General features: G+C 44.2%; 1 protein-coding gene across 9 annotated transcripts in view; it reads left to right on the forward strand.

Moving 5' to 3' along the window:
- Positions 1 to 14,644, forward strand: part of lrrc34 (leucine rich repeat containing 34) — a 102,508-nt gene extending 87,864 nt beyond the window's left edge. For all 9 annotated transcript variants that reach the window (XM_059991026.1, XM_059991053.1, XM_059991004.1 and 6 more), the window contains one exon: positions 13,901 to 14,644. In XM_059991026.1, the coding sequence (XP_059847009.1) occupies positions 13,901 to 14,194 (294 nt within the window). In that variant the 3' untranslated portion in view covers positions 14,195 to 14,644. The remainder of the gene's footprint in view (positions 1 to 13,900) is intronic.
- Positions 14,645 to 24,625: the final 9,981 nt, after the last annotated feature.

Below are 24,625 nucleotides of genomic sequence, written 5' to 3' on the forward strand. Positions count from 1 at the left end.
CAAAGAATATATTTTGTATTGAAAAGCCAGGCAGAAAGGCATAGGCAGAGGTGTAGTTCTGTTCATAAGAGATGGAATTACATCTTTAGAAAGAAGTGATGCAGGGTCAGAGAATATTGTATCTTTGTGCGTGGAGTTAAGTGACCATGGGTGAAAAAAACATTATGGGAATCATATATCGGCCTCCAAATAGTAGCCAAGAAGTGGAGTTGAGATTGCAAATGGAGCTGGAAAAGGCATGTAATAAGGATAATGACACAATCATAATTGGGGACTTAAATAGTCAAGGGAATAGGGAAAATTGGGTTGGTGTTGGATTGCAAGAGAGAGAATTTGTTGAATGCCTATGAGATGGCTTTTTAGAGCAGCTTGTACTTGAGCCTACTCGGGGAAAGGACATCATGGACTGAGTGTTATCTAATAACCCAGATCTGACTAGGGAGCTTAATGTAAAGCAACCCTTAAGAGGCAGTGATCATAATATGATTGAATTCATACTGCATTTTGAGAGGGAGAACCATAAGTCACATGTATCAGTCTCACAATGGAATAAAGGGAAATACAGAGGCGTGAGAGAGGAGCTTGCCCAGGTGGATTGGAGGAGGATACTGGTGGGATTTATGGCAGAACAAAGATGGCTGAAGCTTCTGGGAATAGTTCACAAGGTATAGGATGGATATGTCCCACAGAAGAAGTAGTTCTCAAATAGTAGAGTTAGCAGTAGTGGCTGACACGGAAAGTTAAGGACTGCATGAAAGCCAAGGAAAGGGCATGTAAGGTAGCAGAAGTGAGTGGGAAGTTGGGAAGCTTTAAAATCCAACAAAAGGCAACTAAAAAAAGGTATAAGAAGGGAAAAGATGAAATATGAGGGAAAACTAGACAATAATATAGAGCAAGATACCAAAAGGGAGGTGAGAGTTCATATTTGACCACTGAAAAATACTGCTGGTGAGGTAGTAATGGGGGACAAAAAAAATGGCAGATGGATATAATGGGTACTTTGCATCAGTCTTCACTGCTAACAATGTGCCAGAGCTCTGTGAGTATCAGGGAGCTGGAGTGAGTGTGATTGTTATTACAAAGGAAAAAGGGTGCTAGGCAAACTCAAAGGTCTTGAGGTGAACAAGTCACTTGGACAAGATAGACTATATCCCAGAGTTCTGAGAGAGGTTGCTGAATAGATTATAGATGCATTGGTCATGATCTTTCAAGAATCACTTGATTCTGGCATGGTCCCAGAGGACTGGAAGATTGCAAATGTCACTCCACACTTTAAGAAGGGAGGAAGGCAAAAGAAAGAAAATTATAGGCCAATTAGCCTAACCTCAGCCGTTGGGAAAGAGTCAATGTATATTATTAAGAATGAGGTCTCAGGGTACTTGGAGACTAATGATAAAATACATCAATGCTAGTTTGTTTTCTGTAAAGAGAAGTCTTGCCTGATAAATCTGCTGGAATTCTTCAATGAAGTAACAAGCAAGGCCTGGACAAAGGAGAAGCAGTGGATGGATTTTCAAAAGGCATTTGATCAGGTGCCACACATGGAGCTGCTAAAATCTTATGGTGTTACAGGAAGGATACTGGCATGGATAGAGGAATAGCTGCTAGGCAGGAGGCAATGAGTGGGGAAAAAGGAGGGTCTTTTCTGGTTGGCTGCCAGTGACAAGTGGTGTTCTTCAGGTTCAGTATTGGGACTGCTACTTCCCATATTGGCTGTCAGTGATTTGGATAATGGAATTGATGACATTTTGACAAAGTTTATAGATGATACAAGATGAGCGGAGGGCTGGGTAGTGCTGAGGAAGCAATGTGTTTGCAGCAGGACTACTATGTTGGGAAATGTAAGTTAATGCATTTTGGTAAAAAGAACAGCAGTGTGGATTATTATCTAAATGGGGAGAAGGTTCAAACATCAGAGGTGCAGAGGAACTTAGGAATCTTTGTGCAAGACTCCCAGATGGTGAATTTACAGGTTGAGTCTGTGGTAAAGAAGGCAAGTGCGACATTGGCATATATTTCAAGGGGAATAGAGCATAAAAGCAAGGAGATAATGCTAAGCCTTTATAAGACACTAGTCAAACTGCAGTTGGAGTATTGTCAACAGTTTTGGACCCCATGTCTCTGAAAGGATGTGATGTTATTGGAGAAAGTCCAGAGAAGGTTCCCTTGAATAATTCTGGGAATGAAGGGGTTAACATATGAACAGCATTTGGCAATTATGGGCCTGTACTTACTGGAATTTAGAAGAATACGTGGCAATCCATTGAAACCTACCAAATGTTGAAAGGACTAGATAGGGTGGATGTGGAGAGGATGTTTCCTCTGTTGGGGGTATCCCTAACTAGAGGGCACAGCGTCAGAAATGAGGGTTGACCTTTTAGAACAGAGGTAGGGAGTAGTGAATCTGTGGAATTCTCTGCCACAGACTGAGGTAGAGGTCAAGACTGCAGGTATATTTAAAGCATATTTTGATAGTTTCCTGTTTGGTTAGGATGGGGCATCTAAGGGTATGGTGTTGAGTGGGATCTGGGATCTGCCATGATGGAGTGGCAGAGCAGACACGATGGGCTGTGTGGCCTAATTTTGCTGCTATGTATTCTGGTCTTTTAATTACTTCAGCATTTTGTATGTGTTGCAGGACTGGCAGGATTGGCAGCTCAGTACAGTTGTGGATGTGACAGAGCGTGAAGGATTAAAGGAGGGGTGGTGTTACTAGTCAGGGAAAATGTCATGGCAGTGCTCAGTCAGAACAGACTAGAGAACTTGTCTAGTCAGGCATTATGGATGAAAGTGGTTAATAAGAAAGATATGACAATGTTAATGGGGCTATAGAACAGCCCGAGGGATTTAAAAGAACAAATTTGTAGAGAGAATATAGACTTTTGCAATAAACTCAAGGTTGTTATAGTAGCTGATTTTAACATTCCACATAACTGACTGGGACTCTCATACTGTAAAAGAACTAGATGGGATTGAGTTTGTCAAATGTGTCAGGGAAGATTCCTTAATCAGTATATTGGAGTCCCAACGAGAGAGAGTGACCTGCAGGTCCTAATAACATGAGAATGAGACAGAGCAGATGATAGAAGTTTGTGTAGATGAACACTTTGGATCTAGTGATCACAGTGCCATTAGTTTTGAAGTTAATAGGCAAAAAGATAGGTCTGGTCCACAGACTGAATTTTTATATTGGAGAGAGGCTAATTTTGATGGTATCAGAAATTATTTGGCAAGCATGGATTGGGACAGGCTGTTTTCAGGCAAAGGTGTACTTGTTCAGAAGGAGGCATTCAAAAGTGAAATTTTGAGAGGACAAAATTGGTATGTGCCTGTCAGAATAAAAGGTAAAGATAACAGGTATAGGGAACATTGGTTTTTAAGAGATATTGAAGCCCTGATTGAGAGAGAGAAAAGGTAGTATGTAGCAGCTATAGGCAAGTAGGAACAAATAAGGTGCTTATAGAGTATAAGAAAAGCAAGAGACAGGAGGGCTAAAAGAAGGCAAAATATTTCCTTAGCAGACAAGGTGAAGGATAATCCTAAGGTCTACAGGTATGTTTAGGGCAAAAGGATTACAAGCGATAAAAGTGCTCCTCTGCAAGATCAGAATGGTAATCCACATGCGGAGCCAAAAGCAATGGGGGAGATCTTAAATAAGTACTTTGCAACAGGTGACAAACACGGAGTCGATAGAAGTGAAGTCGAGGCATCAATTTCATGGACCCTATAGAGATCATAGAGGAGGAGGTGTTTACTCTACTGAGGCAAATCAGGGTGCTAGGGCCCAGGCAGAGGTATCTTCCTTAAAAGCAGGAGAGGCACTAGAGGATTGGAGGATAGCCAATGATGTCCGCTGTTTAAGAAAGATTCTTAATGTAAACCAGGAAATTATAGGTCAGTGAGTCTGACATCAGTTGTGGGAAAGCTGTTGAAAGGTATTCTAAGGGACCAGATGTATAAGGATTTGGAGCGACATGGACTGATTAAAGATAATCACCATGACTTTGTGCATGACAGGTCATGTCTATCCAATCATATAGAGTTTTTTGAGGATGTTATCAGGAAAATGGGTGAAGGCAAGGCAGTGGATTGTCTGCATGAACTTCAGCAAGACTTCTGATAAGGTCCCACATGGAAGGTTGGTCAAGAAGGTTCAGTCATTCAGCAAAGAAGGTGAGGTAGTAAATTGGATCAGACATTGGTTTTGTGGGAGAAGCAAGAGAGTGGTAGTAGAGTGTTGCCTCTCTGACTGGAGGCCTGTGACTAGTGGAATGCCGTAGGGATCGGTGCTGGGTCCATTGGTGTTTATCATATCAACAAACTGGATGCTAGTAGCAGATGATACTAAGATAGGTGGCATTGTGGATAATGAAAAAGGTTTTCAAAGCTTGCAGAGAGATTTTGGCCAGTTAGAACAGTGGGCTGAAAGATGGCAGATGGAGTTTAATGCTGATAAGTGTGAGGTGCTACATTTTGGTAGGACTAATCAAAATAGGACATACATGGTAAATGGTAGGGAATTGAGGAATGCAGTAGATCAGAGTGATCTAGGAATAATGCTGCATAGTTACCTGAAGGTGGAATCCCATGTGGATAGGGTGGTGAAGAAAGCTTTTGATATGCTGGCCTTTATAAATTAGAGCATTGAATATAGGAGTTGGGATGTAATGCTAAAATTGTACAAGGCATTGGTGAGGTCAAATTTGGAGTATTGTGTACAGTTATTATAGGAAAGGTGTCAACAAAATAGAGAGAGTACAGAGGATATTTACTAGAATGTTACCTGGGGTTCAGCACCTAAGTTACAGAGAAAGGTTGAACAAGTTAGGTCTTTATTCTTTGGAGCATAGAAGGTTGAGGGGGGGGACTTGATAGAGGTATTTAAAATTATGAGGGGGATAGACAGAGTTGACGTGGATAGGCTTTTTCCATTGAGAGTAGGGGAGATTCAAACAAGAGGACATGAGTCGAGAGTTGGGGGGCAAAAGTGTAAGGGTAACATGAGGGGGAATATCTTTACTCAGAGAGTGGGTAGCTGTGTGGAACGAGCTTCCAGTAGAAGTGGCTGAGGCAGGTTCAATTTTGTCATTTAAAAAAAAAACTGGATAGGTATACGAACAGGAAAGGAATGGAGGGTTATGGGCTGAGTGCAGGTAGGTGGACTAGGTGAGAGTAAGCGTTCAGCACGGACTAGATGGCCTGTTTCCGTGCTGTAATTGTTATACACTATCTTATACCCAAGAAACCCTTCTAAGCCTCCAATTTGCTACATCTAGCAAGATCAACAACACCCTGGCAAAGCTACTGACCCAGCTGGAGATCATCAACGTGCCAGAATTGCTTCAACTCTGGATCGCACCTGGACCCGATCATCGAGGCCTGGTCCGAGGTCCACCATGTTCCCGGAGACCCAAGGCCTGCGACCGTGTCGGAACGCCTGGAGACGCAGCCCATTCTGACCAGCACCTCTCCGAAGTAGACGACCACACAGAAGTGATGTCGGAGACCTCAAGGTACCCCAGACGCTTCCCGGGAGTGACCACCGTAGAGACCCGTTGGTGGCCATCCATAGCTGCTGGAAGTGAGGCCTCCACCACCGACCTCCGCAACCGTGAAACAGTTCACGGATTTGTTTCAGCCAGCATCCCAGCCCTCCGGGTTTAATTGTCAGCTTTGGGGCCGGACAGTTGGAAATGGCAATGGAACCTCCCTTGTCACTTGGCCCAACCTGGAGCGCCCGACGACGCGACTCGCTGATCAATCCCTGCAGGACACATCCACCAACCTCAAAGTGCTGCCAACAACACACTGCATCTGGAAAGAGGCACAATTTACTGAGGAAGCGCGGGAAAAGAACTGGGCTGCTGGTCAGATTGAAGCAGAGGGGCTTTAGGATCCCTCTGCCCACCATCCTACTAGCTAATGTGCAAGCCATAGAGAACAAGGTGGATGATCTTAAAGGGAGACTCACCTACTGCAGGGAGATGCAGAACTGCTGTGTATCCTGTTTCACAGAGACCTGGCTCTCCCCTGCCACCCCCGACTGTGCCATCCGACCAGAGGGATTTTTGATCCATTGGATGGACCGCACTGCGTCTTTGGGCAAGATGAAGGGAGGTGGTGTCTGCCTACTGATCAGTACTGCGTGGTGCTCGGACACAGTGTCACTGACATGCTCCTGCAGTCCAGACCTGGAACATCAGTCAGTTAAGTGTTGTCCCTATTATTTGCCACGGGAATTCACCTCGGTCATACTGACAGCGGTCTACATTCCCCCCCCAGGCAGACGTGGAGTGTGCTGTGAATACTCTGTATGCCAACATCAGTGAACTTGAGACCAGGTATCCGGAGGCCTTGCTCATTACGGCCGGGGACTTTAACCAGGCCAACCTCAGAAAAGCGCTGCCAGAGTTATACCAACATGTCTCCTGCTCCACTAGATGCCCAAGTATACTTGACCACTGTTACACAGCAGTCAAGGATGCCTACCATTCCATCCAACGACCTCACTTCGGAAAATCGGACCATCAGGCCACACTCCTCCTCCCACCTTACAAACAGAAACTGAAGCGGGAGGTCACAGTGTCAAAAGTGGTGTCGCGTTGAACAGAGGAAACGATGAGGTCCTCCGTGACTGCTTTGAATCAGTGGACTGGTTAGTATTCAAGGACTCGGCAGCTAACCTCAATGAGTTTGCCTCAGCTGTCATGGACTTTATCTGGAAATGCACAGAGGACTGTGAGTCTCGCAAGATGATCCGGGTATTCCCTAACCGGAAACCTTGGATGAATTATGAGGTCCAGTCCCTTTTGAAGGCTGGAACTGTGGTTTTTAGGTCCAGGGATACCAGTCGCTACATGGAATCCAGGCGTGAACTCCGGAAAGCCATTAAGGGCGCCAAGAGGCAATATTGAGCCAAGTACAAAGCCCAGGCTAACCAGGGGGATGCCAGTAGACTATGGCAAGGTCTAAGTGAGATCACTGGGCACAAAGAAAAGGCTAGGAATATCAATAACTGTAGCGCTTCTCTTCTTGATGAACTTAACATATTCTACGCAAGATTCGAACAGAAGAGGAACGTTCCCGCCCTCTCTGGATGAACCCAACCTGGTGGCATCAAGATTCATCATCACCAAGGAAGACATTAGAAGAGCCTTCCTGAAGATAAATCCAAGGAAGGCGACAGGCCCAAATGGCATCCTGGCAGCCTGTGCAAGCGAGCTAGCTGGAGTGTTTGCTGGCATCTTCAACTGCTCCCTGCTTCAGTCTAAGATCCCCTCGTGTTTTAAGAAGGCAATGATAATCCCGGTGCCAAAGAAAAGCAAGGTGTCATGCCTGAAAGACTACCAACCTGTGGCTCTAACATCAATTGCTATGAAGTGCTTCAAGCAATTGGTTATGGCACACATCAACCATAACCTACCGGTCAACCTTGATGCTTTTCAATTTGCCTACCTGAGCAACAGGTCAACGGCAGACGCCATCTCTCTGGCACTACATTCCTCCTTAGAACACCTGGAGAATAAAGACGCATATGTAAGGCTCCTATTCATTGACTACAGCTCTGCCTTTAAAACCATCATTCCAAATAAACTGATTCCTGAGCTCCAGAGCCTGGGTCTTAGCACTCAGATCTGCAGCTGGATCTTCAACTTCCTCACAGACAGGACCCAGGCTGTAAAAATAGGGGACAAGCTTTCCTCTACAATCACTCTGAGCACCGGTGCCCCACAAGGCTGTGTACTCATCCCCCTGCTGTACTCACTGTCCACCCATGATTGTGTAGCCAAGTTTCCATCAAACTCAATATATAAGTTTGCTGATGACACCATAATTGTAGGCCGTATCTTGGGTAATGATGAGTCTGAGTACAGAGAGGAAATTAAGAACCTGGTGGCATGGTACAAAGACAATAACCTATCCCTCAACGTCAGCAAGACAAAGGAATTGGTTGTTGACTTCAGAAGGAGTAGTGGACTGCACAACCCCATCTACATCGGTGGTGCGCAGGTGGAACAGGTCAAAAGCTTTAGGTTCCTTGGAGTGAATATCATGAATGACCTGACTTGGTCTAACCAAGCAGAGTCCACTGCCAAGAAGGCCCACCAGCACCTTTACTTCCTGAGAAAGCTGAAGAACTTTGGCCTGTCCCCTAAAACCCTCACTAATTTTTATAGGTGCACCGTAGAAAGCATTCTTCTAGGGTGCATCACAACCTGGTATGGAAGTTGTCCTGTCCAAGACTGGAAGAAGCTGCAGAAGATCGTGAACAGAGCCCAGCACATCACACATGCCAATCTTCCATCCTTGGACTCACTTTACACCGCACGCTGTCGGAGCAGTGCTGCCAGGATAATCAAGGACACAACCTACCCAGCCAACACAATTTTTGTCCCTCTTCCCTCCAGGAGAAGGTTCAGGAGCATGAAGATTTGTACGGCCAGATTTGGGAACAGCTTCTTTCCAACTGTGATAAGACTGCTGAACAGATCCTGACCCAGATCTGGGCCGTACCTTCCAAATATCCGGACCTGACTTGCACTAACTTATTTTCCCTTTTCTATTTTCTAATTATGATTTATAATTTAAATTTTTATTGTATTTAATTCAATTTGTACTTCAGGGTGCGTGAAGCGCAGAATCAAATATTGCTGTGATGATTGTACGCTCTAGTATCAATTGTTTGGTGACAGTAAAGTATATGGTTATATGGTTGTAATGTGGTTAACTAGGTCAGCAGATTTCCAAATGACCACCAAATGGTGCAGAAGGATGGGACGGAGAAGAGGAGAGCTGTTGTCATTGGAGACTCTATAGTCAGGGGAGCAGACAGGAGATTTTGTGGACGTGAGAAGGAAACACGTATGGTTTGTTGCCTCCTGGGTGCCAGGGTCCAGGATGTCTCTGACCGGGTGCATGACATCCTGCTACGAGAGGGAAAGCAACCAGAAGTCGTGATACATGTTGAGACCAACGACGTAGGCAGGAAGAGGGATGAGGTCCTGAAGTGTGAGTTTCAGGAACTAGGCAGAAGGCTGAAGAACAGGACCTCAAGGGTGGTGTTCTCAGGATTGCTGCCAGTACTACATGATAACGATGGTAAGAATTGGAGGAGATGGCAGTTGAATGCGTGGCTGAGGAGTTGGTGCAGGGGGCAGGGTTTTAGATTTTTGGACCATTGGGATCTCTTCTGGGGAAGGTGGGACCTGTACAGATTGGATGGGTTGCACCTGAACTCGAGGGAGAGCAATATCCTTGCTGGTAGGTTTGCTAGCATGGTTCGGGAGGGTTTAAACTAATTTGCAAGGGGGATGGGACCTGGAGCGAAAGAGCAGTGAAAGAATTGCATGGAGTAAAGCCAGATCTAACAAATACAGAGGCTCTGAGGAAAGAGAAGCAGAATAAAGGGTGTAAAAGTAGTAAGGTAGAAGGGCTAAAGTGTGTGTAATTCAATGCAAGAAGCATCAGGAACAAAGGTGATGAACTGAGAGCTTGGATACATACATGGAATTATGATGTAGTGCCCATTACGGAGACTTGGCTGGTACCAGGGCAGGAATGGATTCTCAATATTCCAGGATTTCAGTGCTTTAAAAGGGATAGAGAGGGGGAAAAAGAGGAGGAGGGGTGGCATTACTGGTCAGGGATACTATTACAGCTGCAGAAAGGGTGGGTAATGTAGCAGGATCCTCTTTTGAGTCAGTATGGGTGGAAGTCAGGAATAGGAAGGGAGCAGTTACTCTACTGGGGGTATTCTATAGGCCCCCTGGTAGCAGCAGAGATACCGAGGAGCAGATTGGGAGGCAGATTTTGAAAAGGTGCAAAAATAACAGGGTTGTTATCATGGGTGACTTTAACTTCCCTAATATTGATTGGCATATGATTAGTTCCAAGGGTTTAGATGGGGCAGAGTTTGTTAAGTGTGTCCAGGATGGATTCCTATCACATTATGTTGACAGGCCGACTAGGGGGAATGCCATACTAGATATAGTATTAGGTAACGACCCGGGTCAGGTCACAGATCTGTCAGTGGGTGAGCATCTGGGGGACAGTGATCACCGCTCCCTGACCTTTAGCATTATCATGGAAAAGGATAGAATTAGAGAGGACAGGAAAATTTTTAATTGGGGAAGGGCAAATTATGAGGCTATAAGGCTAGAACTTGCGGGTGTGAATTGAGATGATGTTTTTGCAGGGAAATGTACTATGGACATGTGGTCGATGTTTAGGGATATCTTGCAGGATGTTAGGGATAAATTTATCCCAGTGAGGAAGATAAAGAATGGTAGGGTGAAGGAACCATGGGTGACAAGTGAAGTGGAAAATCTAGTCAGGTGGAAGAAGGCAGCATACGTGAGGTTTAGGAGGCAAGGATCAGATGGGTCTATTGAGGAATATAGGGTAGCAAGAAAGGAGCTTAAGAAGGGGCTGAGAAGAGTGAGAAGGGGGCATGAGAAGGCCTTGGCGAGTAGGGTAAAGGAAAACCCCAAGGCATTCTTCAATTATGTGAAGAACAAAAGGATGACAGGAGTGAAGGTAGGACTGATTAGAGATAAAAATGGGAAGATGTGCCTGGAGGCTGTGGAAGTGAGCGAGGTCCTCAATGAATACTGCTCTGGTATTCACCACTGAGAGGGAACTTGATGACGGTGAGGACAATATGAGTGAGGTTGATGTTCGGGAGCATGTTAATATTAAGGGAGAGGAGGTGTTGGAGTTGTTAAAATACATTAGGACAGATAAGTCCTCGGGACCTGATGGAATATTCCCCAGGCTGCTCCACGAGGGAAGAAAAGAGATTGCTGAACCTCTGGCTAGGATCTTTATGTCCTCGTTGTCCACGGGAATGGTACCGGAGGACTGGAGGGAGGCAAATGTTGTCCCCTTGTTCAAAAAAGGTGGTAGGGTTAGTCCAGGTAATTATAGACCAGTGAGCCTTACATCTGTGGTGGGAAAGCTGTTGGAAAAGATTCTTAGAGATAGGATCTATGGGCATTTAGAGAATCATGGTCTGATCAGGGACAGTCAGCATGGCTTTGTGAAGGGAAGATTGTGCCTAACAAGCCTGATAGAGTTCTTTGAGGAGGTGACCAGGCATATAGATGAGGGTAGTGCAGTGGATGTGATCTACATGGATTTTAGTAAGGCATTTGACAAGGTTCCACATGGCAGGCTTATTCAGAAAGTCAGAAGGCATGGGATCCAGGGAAGTTTGGCCAGGTGGATTCAGAATTGGCTTGCCTGCAGAAGGCAGAGGGTCGTGGTGGAGGGAGTACATTCAGATTGGAGGGTTGTGACTAGTGGTGTCCCACAAGGATCAGTTCTGGGACCTCTACTTTTTGTGATTTTTATTAACGACTTGGATGTGGGGGTAGAAGGGTGGGTTGGCAAATTTGCAGACGACACAAAGGTTGGTGGTGTTATAGATAGTGTAGAGGATTGTCGAAGATTGCAGAGAGACATTGATAGGATGCAGAAGTGGGCTGAGAAGTGGCAGATGGAGTTCAACCCAGAGAAGTATGAGGTGGTACACTTTGGAAGGACAAACTCCAAGGCAGAGTACAAAGTAAATGGCAGGATACTTGGTAGTGTGGAGGAGCAGAGGGATCTGGGGGTACATGTCCACAGTTCCCTGAAAGTTGCCTCACAGGTAGATAGGGTAGTTAAGAAAGCTTATGGGGTGTTAGCTTTCATAAGTCGAGGGATAGAGTTTAAGAGTCGCGATGTAATGATGCAGCTCTATAAAACTCTAGTTAGGCCACACTTGGAGTACTGTGTCCAGTTCTGGTTACCTCACTATAGGAAGGATGTGGAAGCATTGGAAAGGGTACAGAGGAGATTTACCCGGATGCTGCCTGGTTTAGAGAGTATGGATTATGATCAGAGATTAAGGGAGCTAGGGCTTTACTCTTTGGAGAGAAGGAGAGGAGATATGATAGAGGAATACAAGATATTAAGAGCAATAGACAGAGTGGACAGCCAGCGCCTCTTTCCCAGGGCACCACTGCTCAGTACAAGAGGACATGGCTTTAAGGTAAGGGGAGGGAAGTTCAAGGGGGATATTAGAGGAAGGTTTTTCACTCAGAGAGTGGTTGGTCCGTGGAATGCACTGCCTGAGTCAGTGGTGGGGGCAGATACAATAGTGAAGTTTAAGAGACTACTAGACAGGTACATGGAGGAATTTAAGGTGGGGTGTTATATGGGAGGCAGGCTTTGAGGGTCAGCACAACATTGTGGGCCGAAGGGCCTGTAATGTGCTGTACTATTCTATGTTCTTAAGACTGGGGTTGTCGTCAACAGCAAGGAAAGCTATCATGATTTGCAGAGGGATCTGTATTAGCCGGAAAAATGGGCTGAAAAATAGCAAATGGATTTTAATGCAGCCAATGCATTAGTCCGTCTGCTCCAGGTGACTTATTCACCTCAAGACCTTTGCGTTTGCTTAGCACTTTTTCCCTTTGTAATAACTCCTGCTATCTGACTCTCACGGACTTCTGGCACAGTGCTAGTGTCTTCCACAGTGAAGGCAGATGCAAAGTACCCAATATGTTCATCTGCCATTTCTTTGTCCTCCATTACTACCTCACCAGCTTATTTTCCAGTCATCCAGTATCAACCCTCACCTCCTCTTTACTCTTTAAATAACTGAAAAACTTTTGGTATCCTGCTTTATATTATTTGGCTAGTTTGCCCTCATATATAATCTTTTCAATTCTTAAAGCTTTTTTAGTTGCCTTTTGTAGGATTTTAAAAGCTTCCCAATCATCCAACTTCCCACAAAATGTTTCTACCCAATATGTCCTTTCCTTGGCTTCTTGGCAGTCCTTCATTTCCCTTGTCAACCACAGTTGCTTAGCCATGCCATTTGAGAACAACTACTTCTGTGAGACATACCTATCCCGCATCTTGTGAACTATTCCCAGAAACCTCAGTATCTCTGTTCTGCCGTCATCCTCACCAATATCCTCCTTCAATCTACCTGGGCAAACTCTTCTCTCATGCCTCTGTAATTCCCTTTATTCCATTACAATACTGATGCATGTGACTTGTGCTTCTCCCTCTCAAATTGCAGAATGAATTCAATTATATTATGGTCACTGCCTCCTAAGGATCCCTTTACGATAAGCTTCCTAAAACCCAACACCCAATCTAAGATTGCCTTTCCCCGAGTAGGCTCAAGCACAAGCAGCTCTAAAAATCCATCTTGTGGGCATTCTTTCCTCTCTTGCGATTCGACACTAACCTGATTTTTCCAATCCCCTTGTATAATGAAATTCCCCATTACAATTGAGATATTACCCTTTTTTCAGCTCTCTTTGCAATCTCAACCCCACATCTTGGCTACTCTTTGGAGGCTTTATATATGATTCCCATAATGGTTTTTTCACCCTTGCGGTTTACTTAACTCCACCCACAAAAATACAACATTCTCTGACCCTATGTCACCTCTTTTTCAAGATATAATTCCACGTTTTGCCAACAGAGGCACCCCACAACCTATACCTTCCTGCCTGTCCTTTCGATACAAAATATATTCTTTGATATTAAGCTCTGAAATATGGCCTTCTTCCAGCCACAACTCAGTGATGCCCACAATATCTAATTGCACCACGAGTTCGTCCACCTTATTCCAAATGTTACACACGTTTAAATACAGCACCTTCAGATCTGCATTCTTCACCCCTTTGAATTTTGCCTCTGTAGTACAATTTAACTCTTTGCTCTGTCTGCATTTGTACTCAATCATTGGCTTGTCAGGCGAGCAGGGAGTAGATTTCATAAATAATGAATTTTCACAAGTCGAGAGGAAATGGGCAAGAAATTCTGAGAAAAAAATACTTCAGAAGCTGAATGGATTTCACAGCCTCTATCCTTTAACACTTCTCATTTATTATTTCAGGAGTTTGCAAATCTTTTAAAAGTTGGACGTCTGAAGCCAAGGCAAACAGATGTTAGTCCATATTGGATTGATGGGCAGGTCTACCTCGCAGAGGTGTCTCATGGACTCCAGATGTTCTACTACTGGGTACCTCAGTATGGGGAACGGGATGAAGCAGCCTGTCATGCCTGTAAAGTTCTCCTGATGGATCCAGAATCTTCCATAAGCCAAATCGACATTGAAACTTCCAGTACAGAAAGGGGCCAATCATCTGTCAGTGTCTCAGCTGGTTCATTGCATCTGCTGACAAATTGAGCTCTCTACTTTTTTGCCCCTGTTGTATTGCAAATACTTGTATTTCAAATATTTATCCAGTGCCCTGTTGGTTCCTATTGAATTGTCTTCCACTAATCTTTCTGCACTTCCAGATACCCACACAGTTAGAATTCCATTTTTAATGATTATCCTAAATCAGGACCTCTGCCAGTGAAAACTGTTTTGCACCATTTATCGCTATTAGGACACTGGTGATCATGAACACCTCTGAAAACAACCCCAGCCTTTTCACTTTCTTCGTAAAGCTGGTTTCACATCTGTGTCTTTATTTACAAAGGATGCCTGTTTAAACTTGTCTCCATACCTTCAATGATTTGTGCACAATCACCATGAGATTTTTAATCTCCATCCCACAATTTTTTAACAGTTTACCTTTTAAAGATATGGAATTGCTGGTTGCTTGAAGGAATAAACTGGAGTGGAACAGATTATTACTGCATAAATATCCTGTTTCTGTTAATTATATAAATTAATAGTTCGATTAATTCGCACATATACAGTGGTGCTTGCACAGTACTCTTATTTGTTAACATGGAGTGGAGAGCAAGTTTGTAAGTCTGGCAGGAGCAAAGGATGATGGGAATGGCCATGGGAAGGGTGTGGGACAGCAGGCACAGAAGGAGTGCTGGGGTGGGGGGGGGGGATAGGGTCATGTATGCAGATACACCCAGCCCTAAGACACTAGGCAAGGACATTTGATTCCAAACAATTGGTTTATTGATCATTACAGAATGTCCCTTTGGTGCTTCTCACTCCTTCCCTGCTCCTGTTTCCTTTTGCCAACCAAGGTTCCCCTTTCCACTCTCAGTTCACAATTGAGACTCATATCAGAATCAGGTTTTTTATGACTTGCACACATCATGATATTTGTTTTTTTTGCAGCAGCAGGACAGGGCAATACATAAAATTACCACAGTACTGTGCAAAAGTCTTAGGCACCTTAGCTATATATACACCTAAGTCTTTTGCACAGTACTTCATTAGCACAAATGGTTTAGCTTTTGAATTACAAAATACTGAATAAATAGGAAATGACCCTCTCTAATATCACTGTGCACTATGCTGCATAGAATTTTGTGGCGATCCATCAGAGATACTGGCTTTATCAAATGAAACTGGCCCCATTTCTCTGCAGTTCTGAAAGTGAAATTTCTAATGCTGGCATCACCTCAAAATCTTTACCATCCTCACTCCTCTGCCTCTGTAAATTTCCACCCAAAACAGAGCTCAGTCATATCAATAGTCCTGATAAAGGGTCTTGGCCTGAAACATCAACTGTTTATTCACTTCTATAGATGCTGCCTGATCTGCTGAGTTCCTCCAGCATTTTGTGTGCGTGTTGCTCTAGATTTCCAGCATCTGCAGAATCTCGTGTGTTTATTTCAGCAAGCCAAGATTTTGTTTAGGTTTTATTTCACTTCTTTAGATTTCAGTACATTATATAAATTGCTAAGGATAAGAGGATGGAACCAGGGACTCAGCCCATCTTGTCCAAGTTCGCTAAACAATACGACCAAACAAATCTATTCAGCTCTCACTCCTTAACCCTGCAGATAGTGACACATCAAGGACTTTTCCAGGTATTTTTTTTCCAATATGGTGACTGTTTCTGCCTCCCACCCCTTCAGGTGAGGAGGTCCCAATCTCCATGATTCTTTGAGAGAAAAAAAATCTCCCTGCATCATCTTTCTAATCCTTCAGCCAAACACATTCAATCCACGCTCCACAGTGCACACAAAATGCTGGAGGAACTCAGCAGGCCAGGCAGCATCTATGGAACAGAGTAAACAGTCGACGATTCAGGATGAGACTCTTCATCAGGACCCACTCTATAGCTATTGAGCTCTCTACTAAATATTCTGGTCAAGATGGTGCCAGCATGCAATGCTCCCTTGGACAACGTCTTCCAGATAGTTCACAGAAAAGTATTTTTCACCATATATGTGTTTCTGGGACTGTTCGAGCCTGTGATTTACAATTTGGAGATTGATCGAATGATGCAGCGCTTTGCTGACTCTGAGAAGATTCCGGGAAGTGAGTACATACTCAGACAGCCGCAACGCAAAGAAACTTTGAGACTAGACGCAAGCAGGTATTTGATTCCATTTCACTGGTTAAAGCATACATTAATCACAAGCATCGAGGAAGAATGAGATATCGAAGCTAATGCATATAACAATTACAGCACGGAAACAGGCCATCTCGGCCCTTCTAGTCCATGCTGAACGCTTACTGTCACCTAGTCCCACCAACCTGCACTCAGCCCATAACCCTCCAATCCTTTCCTGTCCATATACCTATCCAATTTTACTTTAAGTGACAAAATCGAACCTGCCTCTACCACTTCTACTGGAAGCTTGTTCCACACAGCTACCACTCTCTGAGTAAAGAGATTCACCCTCGTGTTACCCCTAAACTTTTATAACCATATAACAATTACAGCATGGAAACAGGCCATCTCGGCCCTTCTAGTCTGTGCCAACGCTTACACTCACCTAGTCCCACTGGCCCGCATTCAGCCCATAACCCTCCATTCCTTTCCTGTCCATATACCTATTCAATTTTACTTTAAATGACAGACAGACATACTTTATTGTGTTACGTACCCCGTAACTGGGTTAACAGACCAGCAGAAATGGAATGATACGTTGGAGTCTGGTGGTACTGTAACTAAAGGTGTTTATTAGTAAACTAAGCAATACAGCATCAAAAATGCAAATATACATATAAAACAGGTTAGCAATAATAAAAACAAGTGTAAGAATAAGAATCAACAGTAAAAAAACAAGCTCTATCAAAGTCTAGGGATAAATGTATTGTCATAGAAGAGTATAAAGTTCAGTTCGTGTTGAGGTAGTTGTTGTGTTGCAATGTTGGAGAGAGAGAGAGAGCAAGCAAGAGATGAACAGCTACAGCGGGCAAACCTTCCATCGTCGTCTTTTTCCTTTGTACCATTGGGATCACCTTCCGTTCCAGGCTAGACCGTTCTTCAGTGATGGACTCGTCACCCAGGCAAGGGCGGACACACACACAAGTCCCCACCGGTCTGCTTTCATTCGCTGTGCTCCAGACTGATTCTCCTAAACCGATCCTCCAGGCCCCCACCTTCCTGTGGGTGCACAACACTCTTTCAGTGTCCACTGGTGTGTCTGAGGGAGTCTCCCCAGACCCGTCTTTAATCCCCACTGACGGGGTATCAGCTATCCATCAACTCTATGTCCATCAATCTGGCCACTCCCTGCTGTCTCCTCAGGAATGTTAACGAGCAAAGAAGAGTCCTTGTAGCAAAAGGTAAATAATAAGTGAAGAAGCCATAATACATAAATCATCCGTCTCCCTCTCTCTTATCTGTAGCAGATGTCTCTACCTCTGTTCTTCATCTCTCTCTCATTAGCAGCACAAACAGTGTCCAAAAGTCAGACTCATTCTCCCGACATTTTAAAGTGGTTGTCCACAGAAAATATGAACCCTAGGGGTACATAACACCCCCTCCCTTTTAAGAAATTTTCACAAAGGGAAAATTTAAACAAGTGTACATTACAGTAAAGCAATACATATGTGTTTACCATTTAGCACATTACAGAAGCGTACACAAATACTAATCTATATTTCACTTTGAAATTTAATATTCAGTCAATTTACCATGTGACACAAAAAAAAGTCAAATTCCTGCAAAACCAGATCCTGTTATTCAAAGTGGTGTTTGGTCAACTATTGTCTCTTTTCCACTTCGACGCAGAACACTTAACCATCACGTGATCAGCTTGCTCACCAGCTTGGAATAGGCCTTCATAGACTCCCTGCACAGGGGCTAGCTTATCACTAATGTTTTCCAGACTAAGCCCATTTGCTGAACTTCCACACCACTCATTAATTTTAAGCAGGTCATTAATTTTATCTTCAGGATCTTTCATTCTATTAGTTTCCAGTTTAACACCTGCAGGTGATCCCTCTTGGTCAAAATAACACTTCAAGTTCTGCCTCTCCAAATCACATACTTGAACAACATCACCACGTCGCTTATCTTTAAATTAACCATATAACCATATAACAATCACAGCACAGAAACAGGCCATCTCGGCCCTCCTAGTCCATGCCAAACTCTTAATCTCACCTAGTCCCACAAATTCCAAAACAAACTAACAGACTAGCAGGCATCTTGTTAACAGACCACTGACCCTTCAGCATGGTTACTACTTCTAAACCCAATCCAGACTTTAAATTTTCCTTATTCAAAAGTCTAGGAACAATACTTTTCTCAATATCTTCAATAATATTCACATCACCAGCTTTCATCTCATCACTAACTTTTAGAACACCGTCTAACACAAGTGACCGAGAATCCTCACTTTCCACCAGTGCCAGGGTTAACCCTTTATTCACTGAACCAAGTCCATCTGACCCAAAAGGACTGCATTCCTTTTCAACTAAGTCAGACCCCTCAGACTTTTCCTGAGCTTCAACACTAGGTTCAGTACCCTGTGAATCCACAGGTACCTCAACAACCTGAACACAGGCAAATGGGACATCTGCCTCTCCTAGGCTTTCAATACCAGTCCCCCCTTTCAAATTCCAAGTTCCCCTGATCCTCCCAGGTACTCTCTGGGCAACTCCCCTCCAGAGTAAACTCAACCTTGCGGGTTAACACAACCTCATCTGCTAACCCAGCAGAATCCTTCAAGGTAGCGGCATCCTTTTCCTCACATCATCGGGAACACACTTCTCAAATTCCTTAACAACAACCAGCTCCTTCAAGCTACATAAATCATCAGTGTCCAACACTGGACCTTCTAACTGCCACATCTTCCTCTCGAGTCGACTCTGTCTTTTCCTTTCTGCAGCCTCTAGCTTAATTCTCTCTAGCCTCATCTCTTCCAGATGCAACTGGATCTCTAGATGAAACATTTCTACCTCCTTCTCACTAAAATGTTTCGTAGAAATATAGTGCTCCACTATTATCATTCGGAGTTCCACCTTCGTCATACCTGTCTGTGCCTTAAGTTGCAATGCATTAACAAGCAAAGAAGAGTCCTTGTAGCAAAAGGTAAATAATCAGTGAAGAAGCCATAATACATAAATCATCTGTCTCCCTCTCTCTTATCTGTAGCAGATGTCTCTACCTCTGTCCTTCATCTCTCTCTCATTAGCAGCACAGTGTCCAAAAGTCAGACTCATTCTCCCGACATTTTAAAGTGGTTGTCCACAGAAAATATGAACCCTAGGGGTACATAACAATCGATCCCCAGCAAAATTGGGTTTCGTTACAGCCGTGCCAACCAAGAATAGTGTAGAAATATAGCAATATAAAACCATAAAACACTCCGAAGGAGGAGTTGTAAAGTTTGATAGCCACAGGCAGGAATGACTTACTATGACGCTCAGTGTTACATCTTGGTGGAATGAGTCTCTGGCTGAATGTACTCCTGTGCCTAACCAGTACATTATGGAGTGGATGGGAGTCATTGTCCAAGATGGCATGCAACCTGGACAGCATCCTCTTTTCAGACACCACCGTCAGAGAGTCCAGTTCCACACCCACAACTTCACTGGCCTTACGAATGAGTTTGTTGATTCTGTTGGTGTCTGCTACCCTCAGCCTGCTGCCCCAGCACACAACAGCAAACATGATAGTACTGGCCACCACAGCCTTGTAGAACATCCTCAGCATCGTCCGGCAGATGTTAAAGGACCTCAGTCTTCTCAGGAAATAGAGACGGCACTGACCCTCCTGTAGACAGCCTCAGTATTCTTTGACCAGTCCAGTTTATTGTCAATTCGCATCCCCAGGTATTTGTAATCCTCCACCATGTCCACACTGACCCCTTGGATGGAAACAGGGGTCAACAGTGCCTTAGCCCTCCTCAGGTCCACCACCTTAATGTTTTTCACATTAAGCAGCAGATAATTCTGCTCGCACCATGTGACAAAGTTTCCCACCATATCCCTGTACTCAGCCTCATCTCCCTTGCTGATGCTTCCAACTATGGCAGAGTCATCAGAAAACTTCTGAAGATGGCAAGACTCTGTGCAGTAGTTGAAGTCCGAGGTGTAGATGGTGAAGAGAAAGGAAAACAGGACAATCCCTGTGGAGCCCCAGTGCTGCTGACCACTCTGTCTAACAAACAGTGTTGCAAGCCCACGTCTGCCAGTCAGGTAATCAATAATCCATGACACCAGGGAAGCATTCACCTACATCACTGTCAGCTTCTCACCCAGCAGAGCAGAGCAGATGGTGTTGAATGCACTGGAAAAGTCAAAAAACATGACCCTCACAGTGCTCGCCAGCTTATCCAGGTGGGCGTAGACATAGTTCAGTAGGTAGACGATGGCATTCTCAACTCCTAGTCGGGGCTGTTAGGCAAACTGGAGGGGGTCTAAGTGTGGCCTAACCACAGGCTGGAACTGCTCTAGAACAAGTCTCTCCAGGGTCTTCATGATGTGGGACAATACCAAACCTGCCTCTACCACTTCTACTGGAAGCTCATTCCACACAGCTACCACTCTCTGAGTAAAGAAATTCCCCCTCATGTTACCCTTAAACTTTTGCCCCCTAACTCTCAACACATGTCCTCTTGTTTGAATCTCCCCTGCTCTCAATGGAAAAAGCCTGTCCACGTCAACTCTATCTATCCCCCTCATAATTTTAAATACCTCTATCAAGTCCCCCCTCAACCTTCTACACTCCAAAGAATAAAGACCTAACTTGTTCAACCTTTCTCTGTAACTTATGTGCTGAAACCCAGGTAACATTCTAGTAAATCTTCTCTGTACCCTCTCTATTTTGTTGACATCTTTCCTCTTATTTGGTGACCAGAACTGTATACAATACTCCAAATTTGACCTCACCAATGCCTTGCACAATTTTAGCATTACATCCCAACTCCTATATTCAATGCTCTAATTTATAAAGGCCAGCATATCAAAAGCTTTCTTCACCACCCCATCCACATGAGATTCCACCTTCAGAGAACTATGCACCATTATCCCTAGATCACTCTGTTCTACTGCATTCTTCAATGCTCTATCATTTACCATGTATGTCCTATTTTGATAATTCCTCCCAAAATGTAGCACCTCACACTTATCAGCATTAAACTCCATCTGCCATCTTTCAGCCCACTCTTCTAACTGGCCTAAATCTCTCTGCAAGCTTTGAAAATCTACTTCATTATCCACAACGCCACCTATCTTAGTATAATCTGCATACTTACTAATCCAATTTACCACCCCATCATCCATATCATTAATGTATATAACAAATAACATTGGACCCAGTTCAGATCCCTGAGGCACAACACTAGTCACCGGCCTCCAACCTGACAAACAGTTATCCACCGCTACTCTCTGGCATCTCCCATCCAGCCACTGTTGAATCCATTTTATTACTTCAATATTAACACCTAAAGATTGAACCTTCCTAACTAACCTTCCATGAGGAACCTTGTCAAAGGTGATAGTGAATGAAAGTTCAGCACCAACTGCCTTCCTTTTGATTGCTGCTGGAAATGAACCTGTGAGCAGCTTATCACTGTGTGGCTCGCTGAGAAGGCAGGTAGGCCTCTCTGCCTCATGTGGTGTCTCTCACTTTTGTGAATGTCGGTGATATCGGAGGATGGCATCGTGGTTCTGCATAAAATTGGATAGTTAATTGGATAGTTATATGGACAGGAAAGGAATGGAAGGTTATGAGCTGAGTTCAGGTCGGTGGGACTAGGTGAGTGTAAGTGTTCAGCACAAACTAGAAGGGCTGAGTTGGCCTGTTTCCACACTGTATTTGTTATATGGTTAATGGATTGGACTGTGGAATTTTTCAGACTTAAGGTTTTCATATATTTTTTTTAAATCACATGTTGCTTTTCCATTTTGTTGTAGGAGGGGGGGTTGTTCAGGGGTTGATGTTCTTGAGTGTTAGGTTTTTTGTGTGGGGTTGGTGATCGGTATGCCATTCTTTCTTGTGTGGGTTTGATGTTTCTCTCTGAACAATTCTCGTGTTCTTTCTTTGATTAGTGGCTATCTGGAGAAGATGTATTTCAGAGCTGTATATGGATACATTACTTGATAATAAATAAAGCTATGAAAGTAATTCCTTTTTGTTCATGCTATGTAGTCCTTTCATAGGTTCTGATGCGGAGGGGGGGTTCTTGATAGAGGTATTTAAAATTATAAGGGGGTTAGATAGAGTTGACGTGGATAAGCTTTTTCCATTGAGAGTAGGGGAGATTCAAACAAGAGGACACGAGTTGAGAGTTACGAGGCAAAAGTTTAAGGGTAATACGAGAAGGAATTTCTTTACTCAGGGAGTGGTATCTGTGTGGAATGAGCTTCCAGTAGAAGTGGTAGAGGAAGGTTCGGTATTGTCATTTAAAGTAAAATTGGACAGGGATAAGGACAGGAAAGGAATGGAGGGTTATGGGCTGATTGCGGGCCAGTGGGACTAGGTGAGAGTAAGCATTTGGCACGGACTAGAAAGGCCGAGATGGCCTGTTTCTGTGCTGTAATTGTTATATGGTTATATGTTCCCCAATCCAGGCAACATCCTTGTAAATCTCCTCTGCACCCTTTCTATGGTTTCCACATCCTTCCTGTAGTGAGGCGACCAAAACTGAGCACAGTACTCCAAGTGGGATCTGACCAGGGTCCTATATAGCTGCAACATTACCTCTCAGCTCCTAAATTGAATTCAATGATTGATGAAGGCCAATACAGCATATTCCTTCTTAACCAGAGTCAACCTGTGCAGCTGCTTTGAGCGTCCTATGGACTCAGACCCCAAGACCCCTCTGATCCTCCACACTGCCAAGAGTCTTACCATTAATACTATATTCTGCCATCATATTTCACCTACCATAATGAACCACTTCACACTTATCTGGGTTGAACTCCATCTGCCACTTCTCAGCCCAGTTTTGCATCCTATCAATGTCCTGCTGTAACCTCTGACAGCCCTCCACACTATCCACAACACTTCCAACCTTTATGTCATCAGCAAACTTAATAACCCATCCCTCCAATTCCTCATCCAGGTCACTTATAAAAATCATGAAGAGTAAGGGTTCCAGAACAGATCCCTGAGGCACACCAACTGGTCATCTACTACCTGTAAACCTGCTGGCTCAACCTCAGCTCTAACATACTGGTTCCAACCCCCCTGCCACATTAGCTTAAACCATTCCTGACAGCTCTAGTAGATTTGCCTGCAAGAATATTTGTCCTCAGATTCAGAGCTGCTCATCCCTCTTGTACAGGTCCCACCTGCCCCAGAAGACATCCCAATTATCCAGAAATCTGAATCCCTGCACCCCCCCACTCCGATTCTTCAGCCACACGTTTATCTGCTACCTCATTCTACTTCTATCCTCATGGTCGCGTGGCACAGGCAGCAATCCCGAGATTAAGCTCTGTTTCTCAGCTTCCTTCCTAATTCCCTGTATTCTTTTTCAGGGCCTCCTTTTTTCTTCCTATGCCATTGGTATTGATCTGTACTATGACTTCTGGCTACTCCACCCCAACCCTCTTCAGAATATTGTGGACACATCCAGAAACATCTCGGACCTTGGCACTGGGAGGCAAGCTACCAGTTGTGTTTTCTTTTCACATCCATGGAATCGCTTATCTATCCACTCTATAGATATCACAACCACGGATTCGGCAGCACAGCAAATATGGCAACTGCGATCATAATTATTATTTCATTGTGATAGTATTTTACTCTATTCTTTCCGTCATAGTGCTTGTCGAGACTTGAACCTAGCGCAGCAATGTTTTACTGCCTGCTTGTATTTGGCCTTGCCTGAGAAATTGGACTGTCGAATCAACTGGCGCTATTTGTTTTATATTTAGTTATTCCTTTCAGCTGCAGTGTAGGCTTCATTTTTCCATTTGAGAGATTTAATTAATGGCTCTGTTTGGCCTAGTGTTTGTTGTGTTCTTTTCCCTCTAACTCTGTTCGCATTAAAGTCTGTGAAATATTGATCTGCTTCAGTGTCTCTCACTCTGCACTTGGGCCATATCCAAACCTGATGACAATAGAGTACCCTGTCATTGCTAGTGTCTCAGTTCTGAGCCACAGGACCAGACTCAAGTGCCAGTGGCATGGCTGCTGTTGCTTCCCCCAGATAGATCCCTTCCAGTAGGTCTCCCCCTCCTAAACAATACTCAAAATGGAGTATTTATTGTTGGGGGGCGCGGCCACAGAGGTGCTCTCCACTATCTGACGTCGCCTGACAGTCACCCATATATCTGTCTCCTGTAGCCTTGGAGTGACTACCTCCCTGTAACTACAGTCTATCACCTCCTCACTTTCCCTAACAAGCCAAAGGTCATCAGGCTGCAGCTCCAGTTCCCAAACACTGTCCCAAAGGAGCTGCATCCTGATGCACCTGGAGGAGATGTGGCCATCGAGAGGGCTAG

The sequence above is a fragment of the Hypanus sabinus genome, chromosome 2, assembly GCF_030144855.1.
Source record: "Hypanus sabinus isolate sHypSab1 chromosome 2, sHypSab1.hap1, whole genome shotgun sequence".
NCBI classification, from domain to species: Eukaryota; Metazoa; Chordata; class Chondrichthyes; order Myliobatiformes; family Dasyatidae; genus Hypanus; species Hypanus sabinus.